General features: G+C 48.7%; 1 protein-coding gene and 1 pseudogene across 2 annotated transcripts; both read left to right on the top strand.

The window, feature by feature from the left end:
* Positions 1 to 315: 315 nt before the first annotated feature.
* Positions 316 to 5,199, top strand: LOC110204073 (uncharacterized). The gene is made up of 4 exons (XM_020980419.2): positions 316 to 514; positions 3,377 to 3,533; positions 4,208 to 4,344; positions 4,986 to 5,199. The coding sequence occupies exons 2-4, from the start codon at positions 3,403 to 3,405 to the stop codon at positions 5,177 to 5,179; spliced, it is 462 nt and encodes a 153-aa protein (XP_020836078.2). The 5' UTR covers positions 316 to 514; positions 3,377 to 3,402; the 3' UTR covers positions 5,180 to 5,199.
* A 1,057-nt stretch (positions 5,200 to 6,256) lies between these two features.
* LOC110204074 (SUN domain-containing protein 2-like) lies at positions 6,257 to 13,843 on the top strand (annotated as a pseudogene). Its single transcript, XR_013483503.1, has 10 exons — positions 6,257 to 6,359; positions 7,397 to 7,524; positions 8,978 to 9,021; positions 9,416 to 9,579; positions 9,971 to 10,166; positions 10,345 to 10,429; positions 10,658 to 10,781; positions 10,935 to 11,102; positions 11,933 to 12,025; positions 12,297 to 13,843. The product of XR_013483503.1 is annotated as an SUN domain-containing protein 2-like (transcript).
* Positions 13,844 to 22,945: the final 9,102 nt, after the last annotated feature.

The raw sequence follows: 22,945 nt of genomic DNA, 5'->3' as shown, positions 1-22,945 counted from the left end.
AAATAAGCTCCAGGCCCATATCTCTGAGGAGAAGTCAAAGGAAGAGGCCAGGAGAAGGAAATGCTTCCCCTCTGACTGGTTCAGTTCATGGTCACTAAGTTGTGGTTAACTGTGCCTTTTATCCTCTGAATTCAGCAAGGGTGAGCAGGAGAGACATAATATCCCATCCTACAAGCAACCATTGGTGCAGGAAACCCATTAGAGGTGATGTGGGCATGCCCACAATAAGGCTCCTTACATAGAGAAACACAGACTCTCAGAGCTGCAGGAGCCTGTAGGAAACCCTCTCAACTGGGGCAGCCCCAGGCCAAGGATGATCCTGCCAGGATGAAAACCTGGCTGTGCCTAGACCGACCTCGCGCCCTCTTTGTCCCCGCATTCCCTCTAGCTCGCGCCCAGCGTTCTTCAGGCGTTACAACGGTAGACACCAAGGGACGCGGACGCTGATGCGGATGCGGATGCGGATGCGGACTTGGACGGTGCGGTCGGAGAGCACACCTAGCGGGATCAGCAGGTAGCCCATAGAGACGCGCCCGGGCACATTGTGGCCGGGAGACAAGGTGGTAGAGAGGGGGATGGTCTGGAGCTCCGTGCCCTCCTCTGTGCTGGGGAACAGTGTCTGCACCTCCTCTTGCCTGCTCACCCTCATTCACAGGGCTCATCTACACGCTAAAGTCTTGCTCCTGGACGCAGTTGCCTCTGTTCTTTCACTTAACATCTGCCCCCAAATCCCCAGGAACAGCGATGTCCATGACTGAGCGGAGTCCCTCAACCACAGGCTCTTTGGCCCCTGCTTCATCTCCCTCTCCTACAAACAACACCAAAATCCAATAGTCCTGGCCGAGGCGCATTTCCGAATGCCAAGACATGGCATGACTTTCCACCGCCCTCTCGGACAAAGCCCTTTTGTTTTCCCTAGTGGTGTAAGCGCCTGTGTGTGTGTGTGTGTGTGTGTGTACGTAACGATTTGCGTTTGGGGGGAGGGAAGGCAGGCCACAGTCCAGGGCACAGCGCTGACCCTCCCAATGCCCTGGCCCCATATGCCCCTCTTGTCGGGACAGAATGGGGCTCATTAGCATGTTATACCTAGTCTCAACCTCCCAATGCCAGTGCCCAGCTGGTCTCTAGCAAAGCTTCTAAACTGGGGAAGCCCCAGGCCAAGGATGATCCTGCCGGGATCCAAATCTGGCTGCCCCTAGCAAGAGCTCGCGCCTTCTTTGTTCTCCCAATTCGTCTGGCACGCGCCAGCATTCCCCCGACCTCACTCTAGTAGCCATCAAAGGACCCGGACGCTGATGCAGATGGGGCGCTCCGGGAGTGGACATAGCCGTCTCAGCAGGGACCCCGTCGGGCCACACTGTGGCATGGCGTGGCCGGGAGAAAAGGTGTTAGACAGGTGGAGTTTCTGAAGCTCCGTGCCCTCCTCTATGCGAGGGCACATCTGACCCCCTCCCCAGAGTCACCTGCTTTGCACCGCTGCCTCCGCTCCATCCCCTAAGCTCTCCCCACAAAATCCTCAGGAACAGCGACGTCCATGACTCAGTGGAGTCCCTCAGCGCCAGGACTCTTTGATCCACTGCTTCATGTCCCTCTCACACAAACAAACAAACCAACCGAAAATCGAGTTGACCAGGACAGGGCTCAAGTCCCAACGCCAAGGAATGGCATGCATTTCACCTCCCTCTACGACAAAGTCTGGTTGATTTGCCTAGTGCTGTGAGTGCCTGCGTACACGTGTGAGAGACAGTGGCCTCTGTGTGCGTGCCTTTGTTTCTGTGTACCGGCGTACGTGAGTGTGCTTGGGAAGAGGGAGGACTGGCAACAGCCCTGTGCCCAGGGTTGACTCACCTAGTGTCCTCGTGGCACATGCCCCTCTTGTCTGCCCAGAATGGGGTTCATTACCCACCTATGCCCGGCCTTGGCTGTGCTCCTCCTGCAAACACCAGAGTCCAGCTGCCTTCTAAGCAACCGTGTAATGGGGGGCAGCCTCAGGCCAAAGATGATCCTCCCAGGATGAAGGCCCGGCTGGCCCTAGCCCCAGTGCACTCCCGCTCTCTCCTCGCGGCCCCTTTGATGCGTGCCCCGCTTTCCCCACGAGCTCCCTTACGTGTTATCCGGGTCTCCGCTAAAGGACTGGGAGGGAGACTTTTCCATGGAAGTGGCCGCCAGGGCAGGGAGCAAGCAGTGTCGACAGGTACGGGGGTGGGTCTCCCCCTGCCAGGACAGGGACAGCAGAGGAGGTGTGGGCAGTTGCAATGTCTGCAGCCCTGGCTGAGGACACAATTCCCTCCTGTGTGCCACGACACAGTGGCTGCCCCTTCTTTTCTCTGCACAGCCTCTGCACAAAGGCACATCTGCCTCTCTTCCATCCCCTAACTTCCCCTACATAAACCCCCAGCTACAGGGGTGTCCATGCCTCACTTGAATCCCCCAATGCGAAGCATTCTTTTCCCCCTAGTTGATCTCTCTATCCCACAAACAAAACAAAACAAAACAAACAAACAACACACACAACAGAAAACAAAACAAAACAAAAACAAAACTGCAATATGGAGCTGCACAGGGCTTGACAGTTGAGAAATCCCTGAGGAGGCATTAAGGTTGGAGTTCATGAGAAGGCAGTGGGAAGGCCTAGGGCCTGCCTTGGAGGGGGGGGGACCACTTGTCAACATTAACTCATTTGTAGTATGAGTATGATATTCCTTAAAAGTTGTGATGATGAAATGAAGGAATAAAAAGTCTTTGGAGGGCTAGGCCTGATTCTCATGAAGTCCATTGCCTAAGGGTCAGGGTTAGGATCAGGTGGTTAGCGTGGACCAGTCCATGTGACCCCTTCCACCTACCAGAACAGGGTTTTGGGTGGTGGGGGAAGCCAAAGCCTTGGAAGAGAAGGCAGTCCTTTCCCTCAAGCTTATAATCTATGGGGAGAAGAGAAAGTGGTGTTTGTGAAGCAAGCTGAGAACAAACACAAGGCCAGTGTCACAAGCTCAGATTGGATAAAGATGCACTAAGGGGGAGATCCAGAAAGCAGTTAGCAGAGAGTGGGGGCTCTGCTTCAGTAGGGAAGCCTGCCACAGGATCTTTGGGAGAGTAGACTTGGTTGCCAGGCTGAGGCAGGGCTGAGCTGAGGCCATGAGGTTAGTGAGGTTGACCGTGGTAGGCAGCCATCATGAATGAGCCTTGCAGCTGCTTCAGAAACACTGGAGGAGAGAAGCTGCCAGCCCATCTTTCCTTTTGGAGGAAGAAGTCTGGGGAATGTGGTCCCTTCCTTTCAAGGTCAGCAGCATCAGTGCCGTCTGAGGGTCTCCCAGAAAATAGCGTCAAGTGACTCAGTCAGTAAGCACTGGTTCTCCTTCTTTCTTTGTGGAATTTCTAGAATTACTCAAGTCAAACGCTTGGAGGATGTCTCGGCGCAGTGAGCGCCTGCGCCTCCGATACCAGGCACTTGTTGATGGGCAAAGCAGCAGCAGCAGCAGCAGAGGGAGTTCCCAGGTGGCTGGCCAGCACACCAACTTCAGGGAGGGTCCTCTCAGGTAAGAGGAGCCAGAGGAGACTAAGCTGCCTTCTCCATCACAACGGCCCGGGGCAGCCAAGGGCCTTGGCTCTTGCCATGTGCACATTTCTTTCCTGCCCCCACTTTGGGTGGAGCCATCACTCTACTGCTTGCTTTCCCCGCAAACAAGAGAATTTCCTCCCCCTCTTGCACCCCAACTTTTGGCTGCTGCTGCCTTCTGCTTCTGAGAACAGGAACTGGGCCAGAGGCAACTTGGAGCATGGAGAAGGCTGGAGACTTTGAGGCCTGAAACTGGGCAGGGAACAAGCCCTCTCAGCCATAGACCTCTTCTCCCTGGCCCCAAGGCCTAAGCTTCTTAGGGTGAAGCCAGGTGGGTGAAGAGCCTGTGGGTGAGAGACATTTTCAGATGACTCTTAGCTCCTGTCATACCTCATCTTGGTGGTTTCATTTGCAAAGAGGCCCTTACTGGCCCGGGGTAGCTGGCCTTGGTTCAATCTTGCCTCCTGTATGAAAAATTAGTTATCTCTTGAAGGAAGAAGAACAGCAAAAGAGGGCTTTGGCTATCATTTTCTTTCATCCTCCAAGTCTCCAGCAAAGTCTCATGCCCCTCCAGGCCTTGCCCCTTCCTTTTCTTTCTCACCTGTCTTCTTTTTCACCCTCATATCTTTTCTCTTCATGCTTGCTGTCCCCCAGGACTGTGAGGAGGAAGTCGAGTATGGTCCGAAGCCTCTCACCAGGCCTCTCACCAGCCCCTCACCTGCTAACAGGTGTAACAGGCTGGAAGAGCCCCGGATCCACCTCAGGGTACTTCTCTGAGGATGATGGTGCAGGTAGGCATCACTTCTTCTGCCCTGGAGCCCCAACCCCAGGCACTGCCCCACTTCCTTCAAAGGGTGGTCCATAGCTGGGGGTGGGGCAGGCGTCTCTCAGATACCAGAAAGAGAGAACTCTGTAAGCTAGCTCCAGGTAGGGGTGTGGAGGGTGGAGATGGGGCTCAAGATCCCAAACGTGCTTGTCTCTCCTTCTGGCTGGATCCTCATTTCTTCCCTTCCCTTCAGGGCACTCCCCCTTATCCACCAGCCTGGCTCTGCATCCAACTTCAGTAATGGTGCCTCCCAAGTTGGCATTTTTAGCTGCATGGCAATAAACTTTTCAGGTGGCTTCTGCCAGTGGGTGGGCACAGTGCCCAAGGGAGCGCTGATGCAGTGTACCTAGAAGAGCTTCTTCATGCCTATGCAAGGGCAAGCTGAGCCAGGCTGGAGGAACTCTAGCACACTGTGGGGAGATGGGCTTATTATGGACATATCCCCAGGCAAAGCTGAAGAGCTGTGGGAGGATGGAGGAGCAGAAGAGCAAGAAGCGGCTGCAGAGTTGGCAGGCTGGGAGGGGGTAGATGCAAGAAAGGATGGGCTGGCAGGGGGGAAGCCTTGGAATCCCTCTGCTCGGATCTTGACAAGTTGGCTCTTTGCAGCATTCCAGTGGTGCCTGAAAAACACCTGGCACTGCGTGACCACTGCTGCCTCCCTCCAGGACTTCTTTCTCTCAATCAGGTCAGTGAGGCCTCCCTGGGGCCTGACACAATCTAGCATCCACAGTCCTCAAAGTCAATTTCCCCTTGGGCTTTGCTCTGTTTCTTTTCAGCTTTTGCAGACTTTTATGCACTGAATCTTATGAGAGACTCAGGTCAGGGCTAGGGCTGTGCTGGAAACAGCTGGAACCTGCTCCTGAGAGTCAGCTACCAAGTAGGGCTTCATTGAGTGTCTCCACTGAAGAAGATGATGGGAGAAGTGGTTTGGGTGTGCCCTGCCCTCCTGCAGAGCACACGCCAGCCCCCATTCGTCTTGGCTCTTCAGGGAAGTGGGTTGGCTCCAACTCTAAGTGGGACTCTCTTCCTGAGTATCTCTTAGGAGCTCTCCCCTCACTAGTTCCTGCCTCTGATCACAAGTGAATCTGGTGAGTTCACCTCTGCTAGTCTGAGGCTCCTGAGTTTCCAAGGACACTCCCTCCTTTGGGGTTCCAATCCAGAATTTTCTGCCCAGTCTTCCAGATCTCCAGGCCATGCTTGCAGTTTCTCTGTGGAGGAGCATGGCCAGTTTTCCAGGCGGCATCCAGGGCTGAGTCCAGGAGCCTCTACAGCAAAGGTGGGGAACCTGAGGCCTCCAGGCCACATGTGGCCTTCTAGGTGCTTGGGGGTGACTCTTGGACTGAATCCCAGTTTGACCAGATCAATTGATTCTGTGAACTCTGGCCACACCAGAGGACCTAGTGGAACACATGTGTCCTCGAGGCCCACAGGTGGCCCAGCCCTGCCCTGGATTCTTGGGGTCACAGGCTGGGCCAATGGTGACCAGCCTGCCTCAGCAGGGCTTCGTCCTGCAGCTCTTCCAAGCCCAAACTGACAAGCACTGTAAGGACTTAGACAAAAGAAGACTGCCTAATTCATGAGCACCATATGAACCTAGTTCTGATGGAGGCCTGATAGGGACATACCTTCCACTGCACCTGTCAAAGGGCAACACGTCACCTTGCGTAACAACATGAGTGCCTTCCAAAAAGCCACGTTTTCTCCTTCCACTTTACCCCAAGGGCTTTCCATGCCAGCCCTGCTCTCCTCTTGTTGGGTACCCAGTGGCAGATGGAGGAGGTGGGAGGGGCAAAAGTGGGCCCACCCTTTGGGTTCTTTCATTTGCCAATCAGGGAGGGTCTCCCAGGAACCTGGGGTGGGGAAGGGCAGGCACTAACATGTCCTCCTTCACCCTGACGAAATCCAGGAAGTTTTGCACTCGCAAGAAGGGGCTCGTCTTTGTCTTGGGCTTGCTGTTGCTTATGGCTTCGCTGGCTTATGGTGAGTCTTGTGGAGTGCCCGGGGTGGACCCACCAGATGGGCGGGAAGGATCAGGCCGTGGGGACACAACCGCCAAAGTTTGGAAGACAGAGCTTTGAAGGGCAGCCTTTAGGGAGCCAAAGGGTCAAAAGCCCTGGGAAAAGGGACCCAGGCCACATATGGGCAAGCTCTTGTGCCGCACATGTCAGAGTTCTGTCCTGTCTCCCCTTCTCCTCTCCATCCAATCCAACAAACCTTTATCATACACCTTGTGTGTGCGGGCCTCACAGCCTCATGCTGCAAGATCAGGGTGGCCATCCCGCCCACCTTGAGCATGTCAGGGGCAGGGAGGTGATTTCTCTACACCCTCAGTGGTCACTGACCTGGCACCTGAGGCTGGGAGATTGCTAGAGGAGCTGAGTCAGGAAGGAATCTGTTCTCTGAGCTAGACACACAGCCAATGCCAGGTCTGGAGGGCTTTGCCCTTTGAAGTTGGTGACAACAGACAGGGCGTTCCTCCCTGCATGATCCCAGAAGGGCTGCACTCTTGGACAGGAGCCATGACATCACACAGTGATCACTTGATCACTGTGACATCAAGTCCAGCTAGGGAATGATGACACCACAATCAGATGGTCACCAGGGGCTGTCTGCAGTCAGCCTCTCTGTAGAGCTTTCTGGTCCTCATTCAAAATGGACAGGGCCATGTGTTGAGCAGGCTTGGGACCACAAGGCAGCACTTGGAGGTTCAGTCTCCATGTCCTCTCCCCAGATGAATCTTTTCCCTCATGTTTGCCTTCATCCAAAAGGATTTCATGAGTTCTGAGAGGATCATGAGAGAGGGAACCTTTTCCTGAAGGCTTTGGGGTGCAGCTGGCTCTAGCCATACCTTCCAGATCAGGTGACCCCTAGTGCATCTGCCTTCCTGGGGCTGGGGTCCTAGCTCACTTAGAGGTGACACTGCCATACTCTGTCTGGGTGGAAGTCCTCACCCTGGACTTCTTGCCCTTCTGGCACCTCAGCCTCTACCTCAATTAGCCTTTTGTCCCATGTGCTAGGTGCTTGGTATTTCTACCCCTATGGACTACAGACCTTACCCCCTGCTGTGCTCTCCTGGTGGGCAGCCAAGGGCAGCAGCAGGACAGAGGACCGTTGGGAATCAGGACAGTCCCCCTCATATTTCCAGGTCAGTGTCCAGCTCAGTGTCAGGAATGCTTTGCACAAGATGGCCAGACAAACCGCTCACAATCCACTTCATTCCTCTCAACCCAGTGTGGGAGACAGGATCAAAGTTCAAGCTTTGCCATTTGCTGACTTTCAGACCTTGGCCAATTCAATGTCTGCCTCTCCAAAACTCAGCCTCATCATTTCCCCCGCTTCAATTGAAATCAGTTGCCTCCCACAAGAGGCCTCCCCTAGCACCTTGTCACACGGTGCGGTGACCCGGGACCTGGGAGCCCGGGGAGACTAGAACACTTCACCAAGGGGGAAGACATGAAGGCCATGTGCAGATCATGTTGGCTACCCACCAACAGCTTATCCATTTGAGTTTTGGAGCCATGATGAGCTTGCAGGCAGATCAAAAGTTCAAACAAGAACAGAAATAACCCAAATTCATACCAAACTTTATCTATACAATAGTACACACACACACACACACACACACACACACACACATATTTATCAGTGACTTTAGAGTTTCTCGTTCTGCTTTCATATCCCCCACCTTTCTCAGTATAGCCTCTCCATCTCCCCTTCGCACATAGCCATCCCTTAAGCAGAAGAATAAAACAAGAGGGAAAGAAACGAGTTCAGGAAAACCAACCAACTCAGCATCAGAGATCTGCCTTCTGTGCAGATTCCATGTCAGTAGACTCCCAGCCCAGCATTAGGGGAAGAGAAGAATGTCCTCCTTGCTCATCTTTGGGGCCACGCTCGGACATGATCTTTTCACAACATTTAGTCTGGGATGTTGCTTAATCGCTCCATTTACATGGTTGTCTGTGGTGCTTGTTTATCTGGTACTGTTCCTTCATTTCTCTCACTTTGCCCCACTTCATATAAGTCTTGTCATGTGTATCTGTATACAACACACTTGTGCTTCCTTACAACATTCGAATACTTCATTGTGTCCATAAGCCACAGTTGGTTTCGCCATTCCCCTGCGGATGCTTCTCGCCTTTGTTTCTGGTTCTTTGCTGCCCAAATACTTTCCTGGTGGTGGGATTGGTATGACACTGAATAAGTAAGTGAATTTAGGTACTTTGGTCCCTTTGCTCTGTTGGCTTGACATACCCATGAGCAATGAATCTATCTCCAATTGTTGAGATTTGTCTCTCTGTGGGAAGGATGTTTTGTAATGGTGTTCCTGGAGTTCCGCTGTGTGTCTTGCTAGGTATACTCCAGGTATTGTATGCGGACCACTGCTGTTTTCAATGGAATATCTCTATCTTATCTCTTCTGCTGGATTTTCTTAGTTGATGTATGGAAATGCTGATGGTTTTCGTGGGTTTCTTTTCGATCCTGCAATTTGGTTGAAGGCGTTGTTTTCACCGATTTCTTTTCGTTGACTCTCTAGGATTCTCCGGGTAAAGGTTGGTGTTTTCCTCGGTCTCATTGTGTCCTCTTTTTCCTTACAGGAGCTGGAAAGCGGGGTGGTGCACAAGACATCTGAGTGGCACAGGTAAGGCCCCCAAATGACTGGCAAAGAGAAAAGGAGGGAAGGAGGGGTCGAAAGCTAGAGCAGAGCGAGCACAAGTGACATTCCCTGGGAGACGGTGGTCAGTGGAGCCAGAAGCCTTGGGTGAGCATGTGCATAGGATGGATCCAAACTGAAGCAGACCTCAGAGAACAGTTGAAGGTACTGAGGCCTGGGAGGGAAATGGTGTGCCCAGGGTCTCGCAGGGAGTGGATGTCAGCAAAGACTTTCAGCCAGGCCTCTGACTCTGTCCTTCGCACTGAGTCATGGTTGTGTTCAGGAGAACCCCTTCAGTTCCATTTCCTGGCCTCTGTTTGACTCCATCCTCCAGTGCCTATTCTCCAGCTTGACCTTGCCCTTTCTTTTTGTCATTGGCTAGTTCTTCCCAAGAAGGCTTTGTGGAAAAAGGCCAAAGCAGATGGGTTCCCTAGAGGCCCAGCTGGTTGGCCTGAGGCAGGAGCTAGTGGCCTTGAGCCAGAGCCAGGCTGAGGTGGAGAAAGAATACACCTTGGGCCAGAGAAGATGGTGGCCCTGCGCAATGAGGTGAGTCCTCCCATCCCCGACTTAGGCCACCTGCATCTCTCCATCTAAATTGGGCTATGTCAGCCAAGGGAGGTACCACCCTCGAAGCTGTCCACTGGGCGCTTCCCATACATGTAGGCCTACTGGGTGGACTTTGTGATATGGACAGGACATTCCTCATCTGTTACCTGGGAGAATAACAGCCCCTAGAGGGTTCAATGAGATTATTAAGCAGTGGAGAAATGCCAGTCGCTTGGTTCACCAACCCTTCCCTGACACCAAGCTGGCATGTGCTGACCCCAGAACTCAGAGTGACTCTAGACACCCCAGGCCCCCTGTCCAGGCCCTCTTGCTTCCTCATTTCTGCTGGTGCTCAGGGCTTTGCTGAGCTCTTTCGTCTGGTGGCTTCTAGGTGGAGTCTAAGGTCCCTGGCTGGATTCAGCAGGTCTTTCATTTGAAGCTAGGGGAGGTGCAGGCCCAGCTTCGTGACCTAGAGCACCGAATCCTGAGGTATGTGACAGAGGAGCAGGATAAGTGTGCGAGCAAAGCTGCTGCCATCTTGAGGCTGAGCCTTGTGAAGGAAGGAGTGACCAGGGGTGACAAAGGAGGTGAGGTCTGCCCCACTCGCTATCTTCCTGGCTGGGGTCACTGGTTTGCCCTGAGAGGAGCTGCCAGGAGGGAGGGGGAAACCCTGGCAGACCAGGTAGCTCACTTGCCCGGCCCTGCATGGACTGGGCCAGCCCTGCAGGTGGCCCATCCCCTGAATGGTGCTTGCCTGTCTTTTAGGAAGTACACCAGATCGTAGAGCAGGCACTGAAAAAGTACAGTGCAGATCGCATCGGGCTGGTGGATTATGCCCTGGAATCTTCAGGTAGGTGGCCTGCAGAAAGCCAGAGGGCTTGGGACAAAAGGGATTGGAAAATCAAGAGGACTTGAAGAGACAGGAGGAATTGACAAATGAAGATGCCCCTTATGGGCCGGGGCAGTTAGGAGGGCTGATGGCCAGGCAGCGCCCCTCACCTTGAGGGCTCCCTCAGGCCATCTCTGGGTCCTCCCAGCCCTCAGGTCTCCCCCACTCCTTTCCCTGTTGCTCTTTCAGGGGCCAGCATCGTCAGCCGCCGCTCGTCACAGACTATGGCATGAGGACGGAGTGGTCTGGCCATTTCACTCTTTTTGGCATCCCCTTGTGGCGCTATTTCCAGTCCCCAAGACTCATCCTCCAGGTAGCGCTGAACAAAGGTCCCCCAACTTGCCTCTCTATGTCGCATGTGTCAGCGTCCTCTGTCGAGGCTGGGCACCCAGGGCAGAGTGGCCCCACCACCAGGACCTGTTCCATCTGCTGCCTCCTTTTCACCTGCCTTGTCTTGTGCCCACAGCCAGACGTCTACCCTGGCAACTGCTGGGCATTCAGGGGCCACCAGGGCTTCGTCGTGGTGCGCTTGTCTGCCCGCATCCAGCTCACTGCCATCACCTTGGAGCACGTGCCAAAAGCTCTGTCCCCAACCGCTGACATCCCCAGTGCCCCAAAGGACTTTGTCATCTTGGTGAGTACCTGAGCTTCCCAGCTCTCCTTTCTAGAGTGGTAGAAAGTGGCTTCGTCACAGCAGTATTGCCAGCTGAGGAATGCGGCGGTGTGCCCATTTGACACGTGTGACATTGAGGCTGGTCTCCTGACTCCAGGCCCAGCCCTTCTGCTCCTCCCCCTCTTCTTCAAGAGGAACCAGGCAAGGACAATGACAGCAGCCAGAAGAGCCAAGATGAAACTGCTACCACAAGGACCTTTTCGACAGCAAGTTGCCTCCCTGGCCACGTGTGCCATGGTTTAGCTGGTCTGGGACGGTGACCACCATGCCCTACATAGTCACCACTCAGGGCAGAATTGGAAGATCCACCTGAGGAGGATTTGAGAGAAAAGAGGGAGCCAGAGCAGAAGGTGACAAATGGAGGCAAGAGGGACACTTTAGGATCCCAATCCAGATCGAGATGAAGCAATTGAGGCTCACACGACTTAGTGGCTTGTGCCAAGCCATTCAGAGGCTTAGGGGAAGAAGCTGAGAGGGAGGCCAAGAGCTTGGAGGGCAAAGGCTCTGTCTATTGAGTTAGTGAGAGAGATGCTAGCAGATGAGGGGATCAAGGAAGGCAACCTCATGGTGGCTTTTGTTGGTTCTCCTATCCCCTCCCCAACTTATCTTGCTGCTACTGCATCCTCCAGCCTGTCGTCCTCCACCTCTTCCTCCTCCCCCACAGCCTCCCCACTCCTTTCCTTCCCTGCATTGATTGGGATTCATGTGCTAACAGCATGCTATTTGTGCACAGGCCTCGCATCCATTCATCTGACCATCCATCCCCTCCCTTTGCTTTTCCTTCTGTACAGGGGCTAAATGAAGATTCTCAGGCAGACGGGGTGGCCCTCGGGCAGTTCACCTACGATAATGCTGGGGAGGCCATTCAGACCTTCCACTTGGAGGTATGCAGGGAGGCTTCCACAGCAGTCCGCCAGTGTCCCCGGAAGGCTGGTGATCTGGAAGGCAGGATCACCGGCCACAGGGCTGCTGTGCTTTTTCAGTGGCTGCAGTGGAAGCCAGGACCCCTTGGATCTGATAGCAAGCTGAGGGAAAACCTTGTGACTTAACTGAGCCACTGCTCTTTGAAGGAAGACTGGGGCACAAAGGCTGTGGGGGCAGGGCTTGCACCAAGGGATGTCAGGCCTTCCTGACCCCGCTCTCTTCTTCCCACAGGGCAACGACACAGCCCCTTACCAGCTGGTAGAGCTACGAATCCTCAGCAACTGGGGTCACCCTGACTATACGTGCATTTACCGCTTCAGGGTCCATGGGAAGCCTGCCACTTAGCCCCGCCCCAGCCTGCTGCCTTCACCCCTTCCTCCTTCAGCCGCCACAAAGCAGCTGTCTCACCTCGTTCTCCCTGCCCCCGCTTAATCTCTTCTGCCCACTGTGCCTTCTGGGACAGAGACAAAACCTTCGTGGAGCCCTCTTGCCCCACCAGGCCCACTCAGAGATGGAGAAGACAACCGGCTGCGCCTTTGCTTCTCACAAGGCCAACAACCTGGATTTGGGGGAAGTTTTAACCCAACATCACCTGCAGTGGCATTTAGAAACAGCTCGTCATCTTGCGTTGTAGCCATAGCTAGTTGGCCCCTTGTACCCACTGGGGTTTCATTTCCACTGCAGTGGAAGTTAGTACTGTTAGATAGAACATTAGTCGTGGGTTAGATAAAGCTGACAAAGAAGGGGGCTCCGAGTGCAGCCAGGGGCCATGGGGAGAGCTCCTTCCCTTCTACTCCTGCTACCAGGTTTCTCCTGCCTTCCTCGGGGGCCCAGAGACTCTACATTTCCACTTTAGCCATGCCTTCTTCCACCTGCTGACCTGAAGCTCAGTCACTGTGGTCTCTCCTTTGGGACCATCAGCTCCAGTGCTTATGGCTCTGGTGGGGAGGAGACTGGCCAGGAGCCTGAGGAGAAGGGTCCTTGCCTGGCCTCTTGTAGGGTAGGCATTGAGTCAAAGCTGCCCTTTATCCCTGAGCTGCACCTCACATGGCCCAAGTGCCTCTACAGGGAAACAGGGCATTGGAGGCTCCTCAGGCTCTTCCTCTGACCTCTGAATCTAGTTGCTTTTGAGCTTGGTTAGCATATGAGCAGGTATTAAGTTTATGGGGATAGGGGTTGGGTTGGGGGGAGCTTTTTGCAGTTAAGGCTGGTGTGGGAGAGGGAAGGCAAATGTTTTGGCCCACTGAACCTCAGATTATTATGCATAGAGAGAGAAGTGTTTCTATTGGTACAGAGATGTAGTTCAAGGGTCTTTTTTCTCAGATAGAACAGCTAAGGGCTTCATTTCTGGCTGCCTCCCTGTAGGCCCAGAGTTAAATTCACTGCAGCCCCAGCTTCCCGGGGCAGGGACCCCGTCAAGCACTGATGCCCACAATGGCATCACAGCCCTTTCTCCCTCTTACCATCAGGAGGGAAGGCAGCGGTTCACACCACAGGGCTGGCCACTGGGTCCTGAAGCCAGCAGAGGGGCCCACTCTTCTCTAGGTTTCAGGGACCAGCAGCAGCAGGTGCGGGGCTGACCCCAGCTGCCCCTCACACCCGTCTGCTCCCTCTGCTTTTGTCCCCTCCCCAGGAAGCTGGCATTTCAGGAGCTCTACATAGGAACCTCCATAGAGGGCCTTCGCTCTTTCCCATCACAAAGATTACTGTTGAATTCTCTAGTTGTGTTTTGTAGTGGATAGATTCTCATTCATGCCTAGGGGGAAAATAAATACAATTTTCTCTTGAATCTGTGTTTGCTTTCTATCTACTCCTCACAGGGAGGTTGCTGTTGAAGCCACCTGCTGGAGCAGTGGGGGCAAAGAGGCAGGATTGTGGTGGAAACCAGCTGTTCAAACGGCACCTTCTGTTCTGCTGAGGGAGGCCTGGGGGTAGGGGGAGTACACTGGGCAGTAGATGGAGCCAAGCCCAAGCCCTGTCTTGGAGATCCAGAGCTGGAGAGGGGGCCAGAGGATGCCCAAGGAGGTGGAGCATTTGGCCTAGATCCTGGGCAGCCACCGGCAAAGTCAGAATGGAAAGGGCCCCTGGAGCATCAGAGTCTTGATTGCCAGAGAAGAGCAGGCTGCTGGGAAATTGTTAGAAGGGAGCAAGTGCCTTGCAGATGGGAATTCCCCATCCCGAGGCTGGAATCTCAGTGTCAGAGCATCCCCTCAGGACAGCCTGTTCCTTAGGCTGTTGACAATAGTCTTCCCTCAGAGCAGAAGTGTGGCCAGCCACGGCTTGACCACGCAGTCCCCACACATGTCTCTAGGACAGGCAGACTGGGGAAGAAGGAACTCCATGGAGAGTAAACCAGAAATGGAAGGAGGCCTCCAGACACCGCTGGGTTTCCTGTCACCCCATCCAGAGTGGGCAGAGATAGGGCTGTGGGGCCCCAAGGTAGTCCCATTACTCTACAGAGGTTCTGAGCCCATATCTCTCTATACTTCCAAACCAGATGAACAGATTTCTTCTGGCCCTTCAGACACTCTAACTAATGTCAACTTGAAAAGGATATGTTTTACTTGTTGGTGTTTGTTAGTCAATGTATATGGAGTCATACATGTTGATTTGTATAGGAAAATGACATTGTACAGTTAATATTACGGTTGAGTCCAATGATGGGATAAGCGATGCCGTTACTCCTACACTTACCTATGAAATGATGAATTTTTACCTTTTTTTTTGATGAACAGAAAATGAGGTGAAACAAATATCTCATGGTGAAAGATGAGTATTTGAAGGAAAGCAGATATATGTTGTAATAGCAAATCATTATAATTAACTTTTCTTTTTCCTCCTATTCCTAGTTCTTGTAACATTTTACAATTCTAACATTAATACATTTAGCATACACTGACTTTATCTTATATAGAAAATGTTATTGGTTACTATATGTTCCATACACTTAATGTTTACATTCTGATATCTTCCTTGAACACATTTATGAATAGCTCTATCCCAAAGAAGTCATACTCTTCAATTGCCCTTATATTTAATTGTGTTCTAGGCTATAACTTTCTCTTGATTAACTTCATAGAAACTGCATCTTCAATGAGATTACTTAGTATAATTATTATTTTTTAATTTTATTAATTAATTGTGATTTATCAAAATCACTTCCATATGCTTTTGAGTTGAAAATGTTTCTCCTCCTTCCTCCCGCCCACCCTCCCCAAGACAGTTCACAATCTGATATAGACTATACATTTGCATTCCTATTAAACATATTTTCACGTTAGTAAAGTTGCAAGTAAAAATTAAAACCAAATAGAGGATACAAAACTCAACAGAAGGGAAAAAAAAGTGATAGCGATTCAACTTCAGTAGTTCTTTCTTTGAATATGGATAGCATTTTCTATCACGAGGCCTCTGGAGATGTCTTAGATCCTTGTAAGTGAAGTTTAACAATATTAGTCATTGTACAACTTGGCTGTTATTGTGTACAAAGTCCTCTGGGTTCTTCTCACTTCACTCAACATCAGACCATATCAGTCTTCCCAGGTTTTTCTGAAGTCAGCCAGTTCATCATTTTTTGTAGCACAATAGAATTCCATTACATTCATATACCACAACTTGCTCAGCCATTCCCCAATTGATGGGCATCCTCCCAATTTCCAATTCTTTGCCACCACAAAAAGAGCTCCTATGAATATTTTTATACATGCGGGTCCTTTTCCCATTTGTTTGATCTCTTTGGGATATAGCCCTAGAAGTGCTATTGCTGGATCAAAGGGTATGCACATTTTTGTAGCCCTTTGGGCATAGTTCCAAATTGTTCTCCAAAATGGTTGGATCATTTCACAACTCCACCAACAATGTATTAGTGTTCCAATGTTCCCACATCTTCTCCAACATTTATCGTTTTCCTGTTTTGTCATGTTGGCCAATGTGATAGGTGTGATGTGGTACCTCAGAGTTGTTTGGACTTGCATTTGTCTAATCAATAATGATTTAGAGCATTTTTTCCTGCGACTATAGTTAGTATAATTATTTTTATTAAAATTGGAGTATGGATTTAAAAACATTGTGCTTAAAATTTGTATATATAGTTAACATGGTAAAACTATTACTTATTGAGGCATAGAAGTTCACCTTTTTGCATTTCAGTTGCTTTCTGCAGAAACTGAAAATCTTTTTTCATTTTCACTACCGGGCTTCAGAGCCGGTCGGGAGTCTCTCGCGAGAGGTTTTCTTTTGGCCTTTCAGCCTTCTCGGGGACCTCGCCTCCACTACAGAAAACTGCAATGGCCGGAGACTGGAGGTTAAGAGATTCCAGAGCGTGCAACATTTATAGAAGATTCAAGCCTTAAGATGGTTGTAGCCCTGGCAATGCCTCGAGGGAGACAATTCCACGTGCATTTATCACATCCTCGGGTGACACTCAAGGGCCCAAGATAAAGTCAGGCATAGGTGAGTGTGCATGTGCTGGTTCTGTTAGTTCTCAGTGGGAGGGGCCCATAGCTGGAGATCTGAAAGTGGCTGATCTCCAGGCTGTTTTGCGTGCTGGAGCTTCTTTCCACTCTTATGCTGAAAACGGATGCACAGCAGCTTAGTGGGGACAAGGACGAGGTGTGGCCTCAGGCTCCAATTCTGCAACCCGCTCTGTTATTTCTCTTTGTGAAGATGGGAATAGTCTTTCTTCTCTGAGCTCTGGTTTCTTCTTCTGTAAAAAAGAAGACATTGTACTAGATGACCTCCCAAGTCTCTTCCATACCCTCATGACTCTGTGAAGCCCAGACTGAAAGAAGTGTCATGGGGGTCTGCTGGATCCCCTGGGACAAACACAGTCGAGGTCCTCTTTCTTCTGATTCTCCCTTCTCCTTTCTTGCTTTCAGGAGAAGGGGGAATGGTTTGTATGGGACACGGAGCTTGGCACAGGGAGGGTGGAGTTGGCGTTAGCCAGGAAGCCCTGGGTTCAAGCCCAGCCTCTGCAGAATTATAATGGCATATTGATGCTGTTATTAATGGTGGGAAGGAAGGGGATACAACAGTTCGCTGGAAAAAAAGATATGCCCGTTCTAGTTGATCATAAGTTGCTAAAAGAATTAAACCTCCTAAGGCTATAGTAAGAGAATAATAATGTTGAAATCCCAAAGGATGATTCCATTTGACTCTGGGCTGAAGAAACGCAGTCCAGCCTGTTGTGTTTAATGATGGATGCTACATATTAGGAAGTGATGGGGTACTTGTACTCAGACCCCAGCCCTTGGACCATATCTCTCCCTGGTCCAAAGACCCTATCTCTGACAGTAATTCATGAGTGGACCCCAGTAAGGCAAACTATCTCTTCCTGGTATAAGAAAAAGCTGACCTCTGTAGAATTTTCCTTGTATGAACAAGACTATCTTGTAGCAGCAGAACTACCATGTACAATCCAGAGGTCAAGCTATAGACATCAACTCCAACTCCCCAGGCAATCTTTTTACAGATGTAGAGGTATAGAGGTACAGATCCTTTGGAAGCTCTCCTCCCAGGCCATGCCAATAGTGAATGACACCTGTGCCAAAAGAAACTGTATGTTCACCACCTAATTAGCATACTTGGCACACCACTCACTGAACTTTTCCTATGTAAGCTTTAGCATCATGACTCCTGTTAAGTTGTGAGTTCCCTAAGGAGCTCTGCCTGCAACAATAGTGGTACAATAAAATTTTTGACCTCGGACTGGAAGACTGCTTGAGTTTGTGAATGCTTTACAGACAACTCTGCCCTGAACCAAGGTATTTTGGGGTCCCTGCACTCCTAAAACACATCAGAAGGAGACTGATCAATTCAGAGACAATAGATATGGATGAACTAAGAATGACTGAGATAGAGGAGACCACTGGAGGCATGTCTATTTTCAAATATTTGAAGGGCCATTGTGAAGACTTGAGAGTCTCCAGATCAGATCACTAAGACCAGTGATGAAAGGAGCCCGTTTTTGACTTGTATAAGGGAAAATAAACTTTATAGCAATGGAATGAACTGCTTGTGAGACAATTCCCCTCAAGCAGAAGTTGTCTGACCGTGGTGCAGAAACAATTCTTACATTGATTGCAAGGCTGGACTCAACAATTTTTGAGGTCCATTCCAACACAGATAGTTTGTTTCTCTTCATATCATTGATATCTTACTGTTGCAGGCTGACATTAGAATAGATCATCAAAGTTGTCTTTGCTTCTAAGGTACAAATAACGTAGAGCAGAAGCTAGAAGATATTTGTTTGTTGAAATTAATTCAACCTTCAAGGCATAAGGAAATATCTGCAAAGGGGAATAGGACAACTGATTCTCTAAATAACCTTGTTGTCTCCCTCCCCCTTTTGCTCCTCTGCTGCTTTCTATTCATGATATGAATTCTTCTTCTTCTTCTTCTTCTTCTTCTTCTTCTTCTTCTTTCTTCTTCTCTTCTTCTTCTTCTTCTTCTCTTCTTCTTCTTCTCTTCTTCTTCTTCTCCTTCTTCACCATCTTCTCCTTCTCTATCTTCTTTAGCTTCTAAAACTTCTCCTTGTCCATCTTCTTGTTCTTCTCCATCTCTATCTTCTCCTTCTTGTAATCCTCCTCCTCCTCCTTTTTTTTTCTGTCCAAACAACCAAAATGTAAGCTCATCCTATACATCTTTTGGTCTCTACAGTGGACTGTTTTTGATGCAGTGTGTTAGTCAGATGATCCAAATGTTGTTGGTTTTACTTATACCATGAATTGTCAACATTTTTTCAAGGGATAGACTCTCTCTGTTCTATCAGCCATACCTGATATCCTGCAGAACCTCAATGCTGTCTCTAAATGGCATGATGATATGGGCAGCAAAGTGGCACAGTGCATAGAGCACTGGTCCTGGACTCAGGAAGACTTGAGGTCAAATCTGGCCTCAGACGCATAATACTTACTACCTGTGTGACCCTTGGCAACTCGCTTAGACTTATTGTATAGACAAACAAACAAACAAATAAACAAACAAGCAAATAAATAAGTGAATGAATGAATGAACAAATAAATGAACAAATAAAAAAAGGAATAAATAAATAAATAACATAAGAAGTTCAATAACATTTTCTCCCATCTAGCACCATGATCTAGTACCCTGACTACATTTGGGCTATGGCTTGGCTAGTTAGAAGTCCTATTTAAGAAGTAACAGACTCATCATTACATATATATTATTCTGTGTATGATTTGTGGACAGAAAATTAGTAATTCATTTTATAATTATTTTCTAACATATATATAATTCTTATTGGAAAGAGGGCCAATGTATGTTACAAAAGAAAACCTGTCTGATATCTACAGAGAAGAAAAATAGGGAAAATAAATTAACTTTGTTCATACTTCAAATATACAGGCAAATTATTAATTAAAAGCTCATGCCTTCGCTAGGCGGTGAAGTGGATAAAACACTGGTCCTGGAATCAGGGGGACCTGAGTTCAAATCTGCCCTCAGACACATAACACTTACTAGCTGTGTGAATCTGGGCAAATCACTTAACCCCAATTGCCCCACACAAAAAAAAAAAAAGAGAGAGAGAGAAAGAATTATGCTCTTTCTTTACAAACTTCAGCAGCAGGCTTCCATTATGAAAGTTGGTTGGTTTTTTGTTTTGATTTGTTTTGTTTTGTTGCTTACTGGCTTCAGTAACTTTTTTTCCCTCTACGACTTTGTAGACGAAGTAATGTGAAGTTTTCTTTTTAATTTTATGAAACCCCAAGATAAAATTATTTCTTTTTTAATACTAGGAAAATTAAAGGAAAAGTATTTTTTCTAGGAAACTTCACACACAAGGAACAAATAAAACAGGTCAACTCTAACTTAGGGAATATAATTCATGTTAAAACTTGCCAAAGTGCTATTTTTAAAAAAGTTATGCATGTCTCAATAGGCTATTGTTTGTTTGTGATAAGCCAGTGGAAGTAAGAATTGGTTTGCTAGTCAGTTTTTTTTGTTTTGTTTTGTTTTGTTTTGTTTTGAAAGCATGATTTCTCTAAACCCTAGATTGCACTTTTGTCTTTTAGCATTGGTTTCTAGGTCATGACACCTTCCATGTGTTACATCATGATCCTCCCTAGACCCTCCTCCAGTCACCCCAGCTTCCTGTCCACTCCTATGAAGATACTGTTTCTCCCAGAACCCTTCTCCAGTTACCCCAAACAACTTGGCCACTCCTAGATCCCTCCCACAGGCTTTCTGTATATAAGGTCCATCTTATCTCCATTAAGATGCTCAGATTCTTATAATCTAGCCAATAGCTCACAAATGTTCAGATTCCTTAAGAGTCTGGCCAATATGGCAGATCTTTCATAAACCTTTTCTTTGGCTGAAAGAAGACATGAGTTGAACTCCTTCAGGCAAAACATGCATGTTGTGATTTTGGGGTCCCAGTAACCCTCAACTTTTAACCTCAACATATGGTTCTCTGATCAGGAATCAAAGCCAGGCCACGGCAGTGAAACCTCAACAGTTCCGTGGATGGATGGTGTGGTGGTGGCTGATGGAGCACCTGTGTTTTCTTGGTGTTAATTGTTAGGCCAAAATTAGCACAAGCAGCAGAGAGTCAATCCTTGCTTTGTTGCACCTGAACTTCAGAGGCTGCATGGAGTGCACAATCATCTGCAAACAGAAAATCATGCAGCAACACTCTCTCCACTTTGGTCTTATCTTGTAGCCTTTTCAAGTTGAAGCATTTACCATCAGTGCAAACTAAAAGGGAACCAAACAACAAAGAAATAAAGGGAATTTTGTGATGCTGGCCAAATGTTATGTATTAATTAGGTGGGGAGGGGTATGAAAAGTTACCAAAGAATCACAAAAATGTTAACATTCAGAGTTGTTAGCATCTAACCAATAGTACAACTAAAGCAACTTTAGTTAATTGACCTATCATTGATAGGAACAGGGAACTTCCTCAAGGTAAAATTGGAGTGAAGTATATGGACATTTTAATCGTTGTAAAGCTTTGTAGAACGTCTGGTCTCTAATTCTGTTGTTGCTCAGTTGTGTCCAACTCTCCATGACCCCATTTGGTGTTTTCTTGGCAAACATGCTGGAGTGGTTTGCCTTTTCCTCCTGCAGCTCCTTTTACAGATGAACTGAAGTGAACAGGGTTAAGTGACTTGCCCAAGGTCACACTGCTAGTAAGTGTCCAAGGACAGATTAGAACTCAGGAAGATGAATGTTCCTGACTCCAGGCACAGAATTCTAGCCAGTGCACTACCTAGCTGCCCTCTCTGTAGTTCTACACATCTCTGAATATTTCTGAGGATACCAGTTAGAGTGCCTTTTTTGCAAGTACCAGCCTTGATCTGTTAATGTAGATAGTGTATTAATATTGTTTGCTAGAGAATGTATATGTCTATGTGTCTCTGTGTGTATGTATATATATATATTATGAACCCTGAACCCCATGAATCCCACAAACTCCAATTTGAAACAAAGTCTGCTCTAAGAAAGAGACAAACAAAATTGGGGTACATGTATCGACAGTTTAATTTCTCTAACTGGCTTCACATGCATTGAGTGACAGTTCAGTCCAAAACTTGGCTCCTGTATGGGGACCAGTTCAGAACTGGCTCAGTTTGGGATTTTTGGGTACAGCTTTATATGCCCATGGAAAAGAATAGGTGTTTCCAAGGGGTGCCAATCAACCATGATTGGTCAACATATTAGGAGGTAGGTCATATTAAAATGAGGTCTTCAGTATGTGCTTGAGATCACAGTCCATAGGGGCCAATATTGCCTGCCATCAAAGGAAATATCCCACAGTCTTGGAAGTCTGTCTCCACCCAAACATGGGAAAGAGAAAAGCAATTCAGGTCTGGGTGGGAGTTTGATCAAAATAAGAAGATCCAATGCAATCTCATTATCAGAGATGTCCTTCTGAAGAACTTTGGACAGAAGGCTGGCAGGGTGGAGCTCTGAGTCCCCAAGACACAGATTACCAAGAGAAATAATTTTTGACGATATGTGTGTGTGTGTGTGTGTGTCTAATAGCTATGTTGGTCAGTTGAGGCAGTCTCCTCTACCCTCAATCCCTGTGGAGGTCAGCATTCATATGTATTCAGCACTGTTCTAAGGGAAACTTCCAGTTCCCTAAAGCAAAGTCTCTGTTGTTCTCCCTTGAGAAATAACCTTCAGGTCCTTTATTACTTCTGAGGTTGGTAAAGTTAGTTAGAGAAAGAGAAAGTTCAAATAACCACTTGATTATGAATCAACATTTATTAAGCATCTATTAGCTGCCAGGCCTTGTGCTAAGAGCTGGGTATGCAGTTTGTCACTACAGCACCTGGCACAGTGCCCTGCTTGTCATCAACACTGAAAATGTTTGTTAAGTCATCGACTGACTGGATTCCCTTCTTATGTTTGTGTGAGTTTGCTGAGGTCACCCAGGTTCACACAGTTCTTCATATTAGCCCCAAGTCGTTCTCTAATACATTGTCTAATGACCTCCTTATCTCTTGATTGTTCTCCTTGGGTATAAGGGGAGCTCTTGGAGGGCAGAGATTGTGTTCCTTCTGGATCTGAACCCAGATGGGTTCAGATGAGTCTCTCTGGCTTCCTGGCCTCCATGTCCAGGGCTTGTTCTGTGACACACCTCAGAGTGCCTGGATTGAGCCCTAGGCACCTGCATTGCTAAGCAGCCTTATTTCCTGCAGCTTCAATTAGTTTCAGTTTGGATGGGTTTAGAAGTGACACAGGGTCTCAAATTTGATTTCTATGTAAGTATATAGTAAAAGTATTTATTATTAAGATTGTAAAATAGGATTAAGATTAGTTAGTAAAATAGGGTTAGAGTTAGTAAGTCCCACTAGGTAAGAAAAACATGCTTGAGTCTCAATGGGTATGAAATGTTGTCACAATCATCA

Source organism: Phascolarctos cinereus, unplaced genomic scaffold, assembly GCF_003287225.1.
Source record: "Phascolarctos cinereus isolate Bilbo 61053 unplaced genomic scaffold, phaCin_HiC Scaffold_88;HRSCAF=627, whole genome shotgun sequence".
In the NCBI taxonomy this organism is placed as follows: Eukaryota; Metazoa; Chordata; class Mammalia; order Diprotodontia; family Phascolarctidae; genus Phascolarctos; species Phascolarctos cinereus.
Note: the sequence above shows the minus strand (reverse complement) of the source record. Positions and strands in the feature narration are given on the sequence as shown.

Bases quoted from the DNA above. Each gene is read 5' to 3' on its own strand.
- LOC110204073 (XM_020980419.2), top strand. From the start codon at position 3,403: ATGTCTCGGCGCAGTGAGCGCCTGCGCCTCCGATACCAGGCACTTGTT. The intron at 3,534-4,207 runs GTAAGAGGAGCC...GCTGTCCCCCAG, and splicing joins TTCAGGGAGGGTCCTCTCAG to GACTGTGAGGAGGAAGTCGA. The intron at 4,345-4,985 runs GTAGGCATCACT...GGCTCTTTGCAG, and splicing joins CTCTGAGGATGATGGTGCAG to CATTCCAGTGGTGCCTGAAA.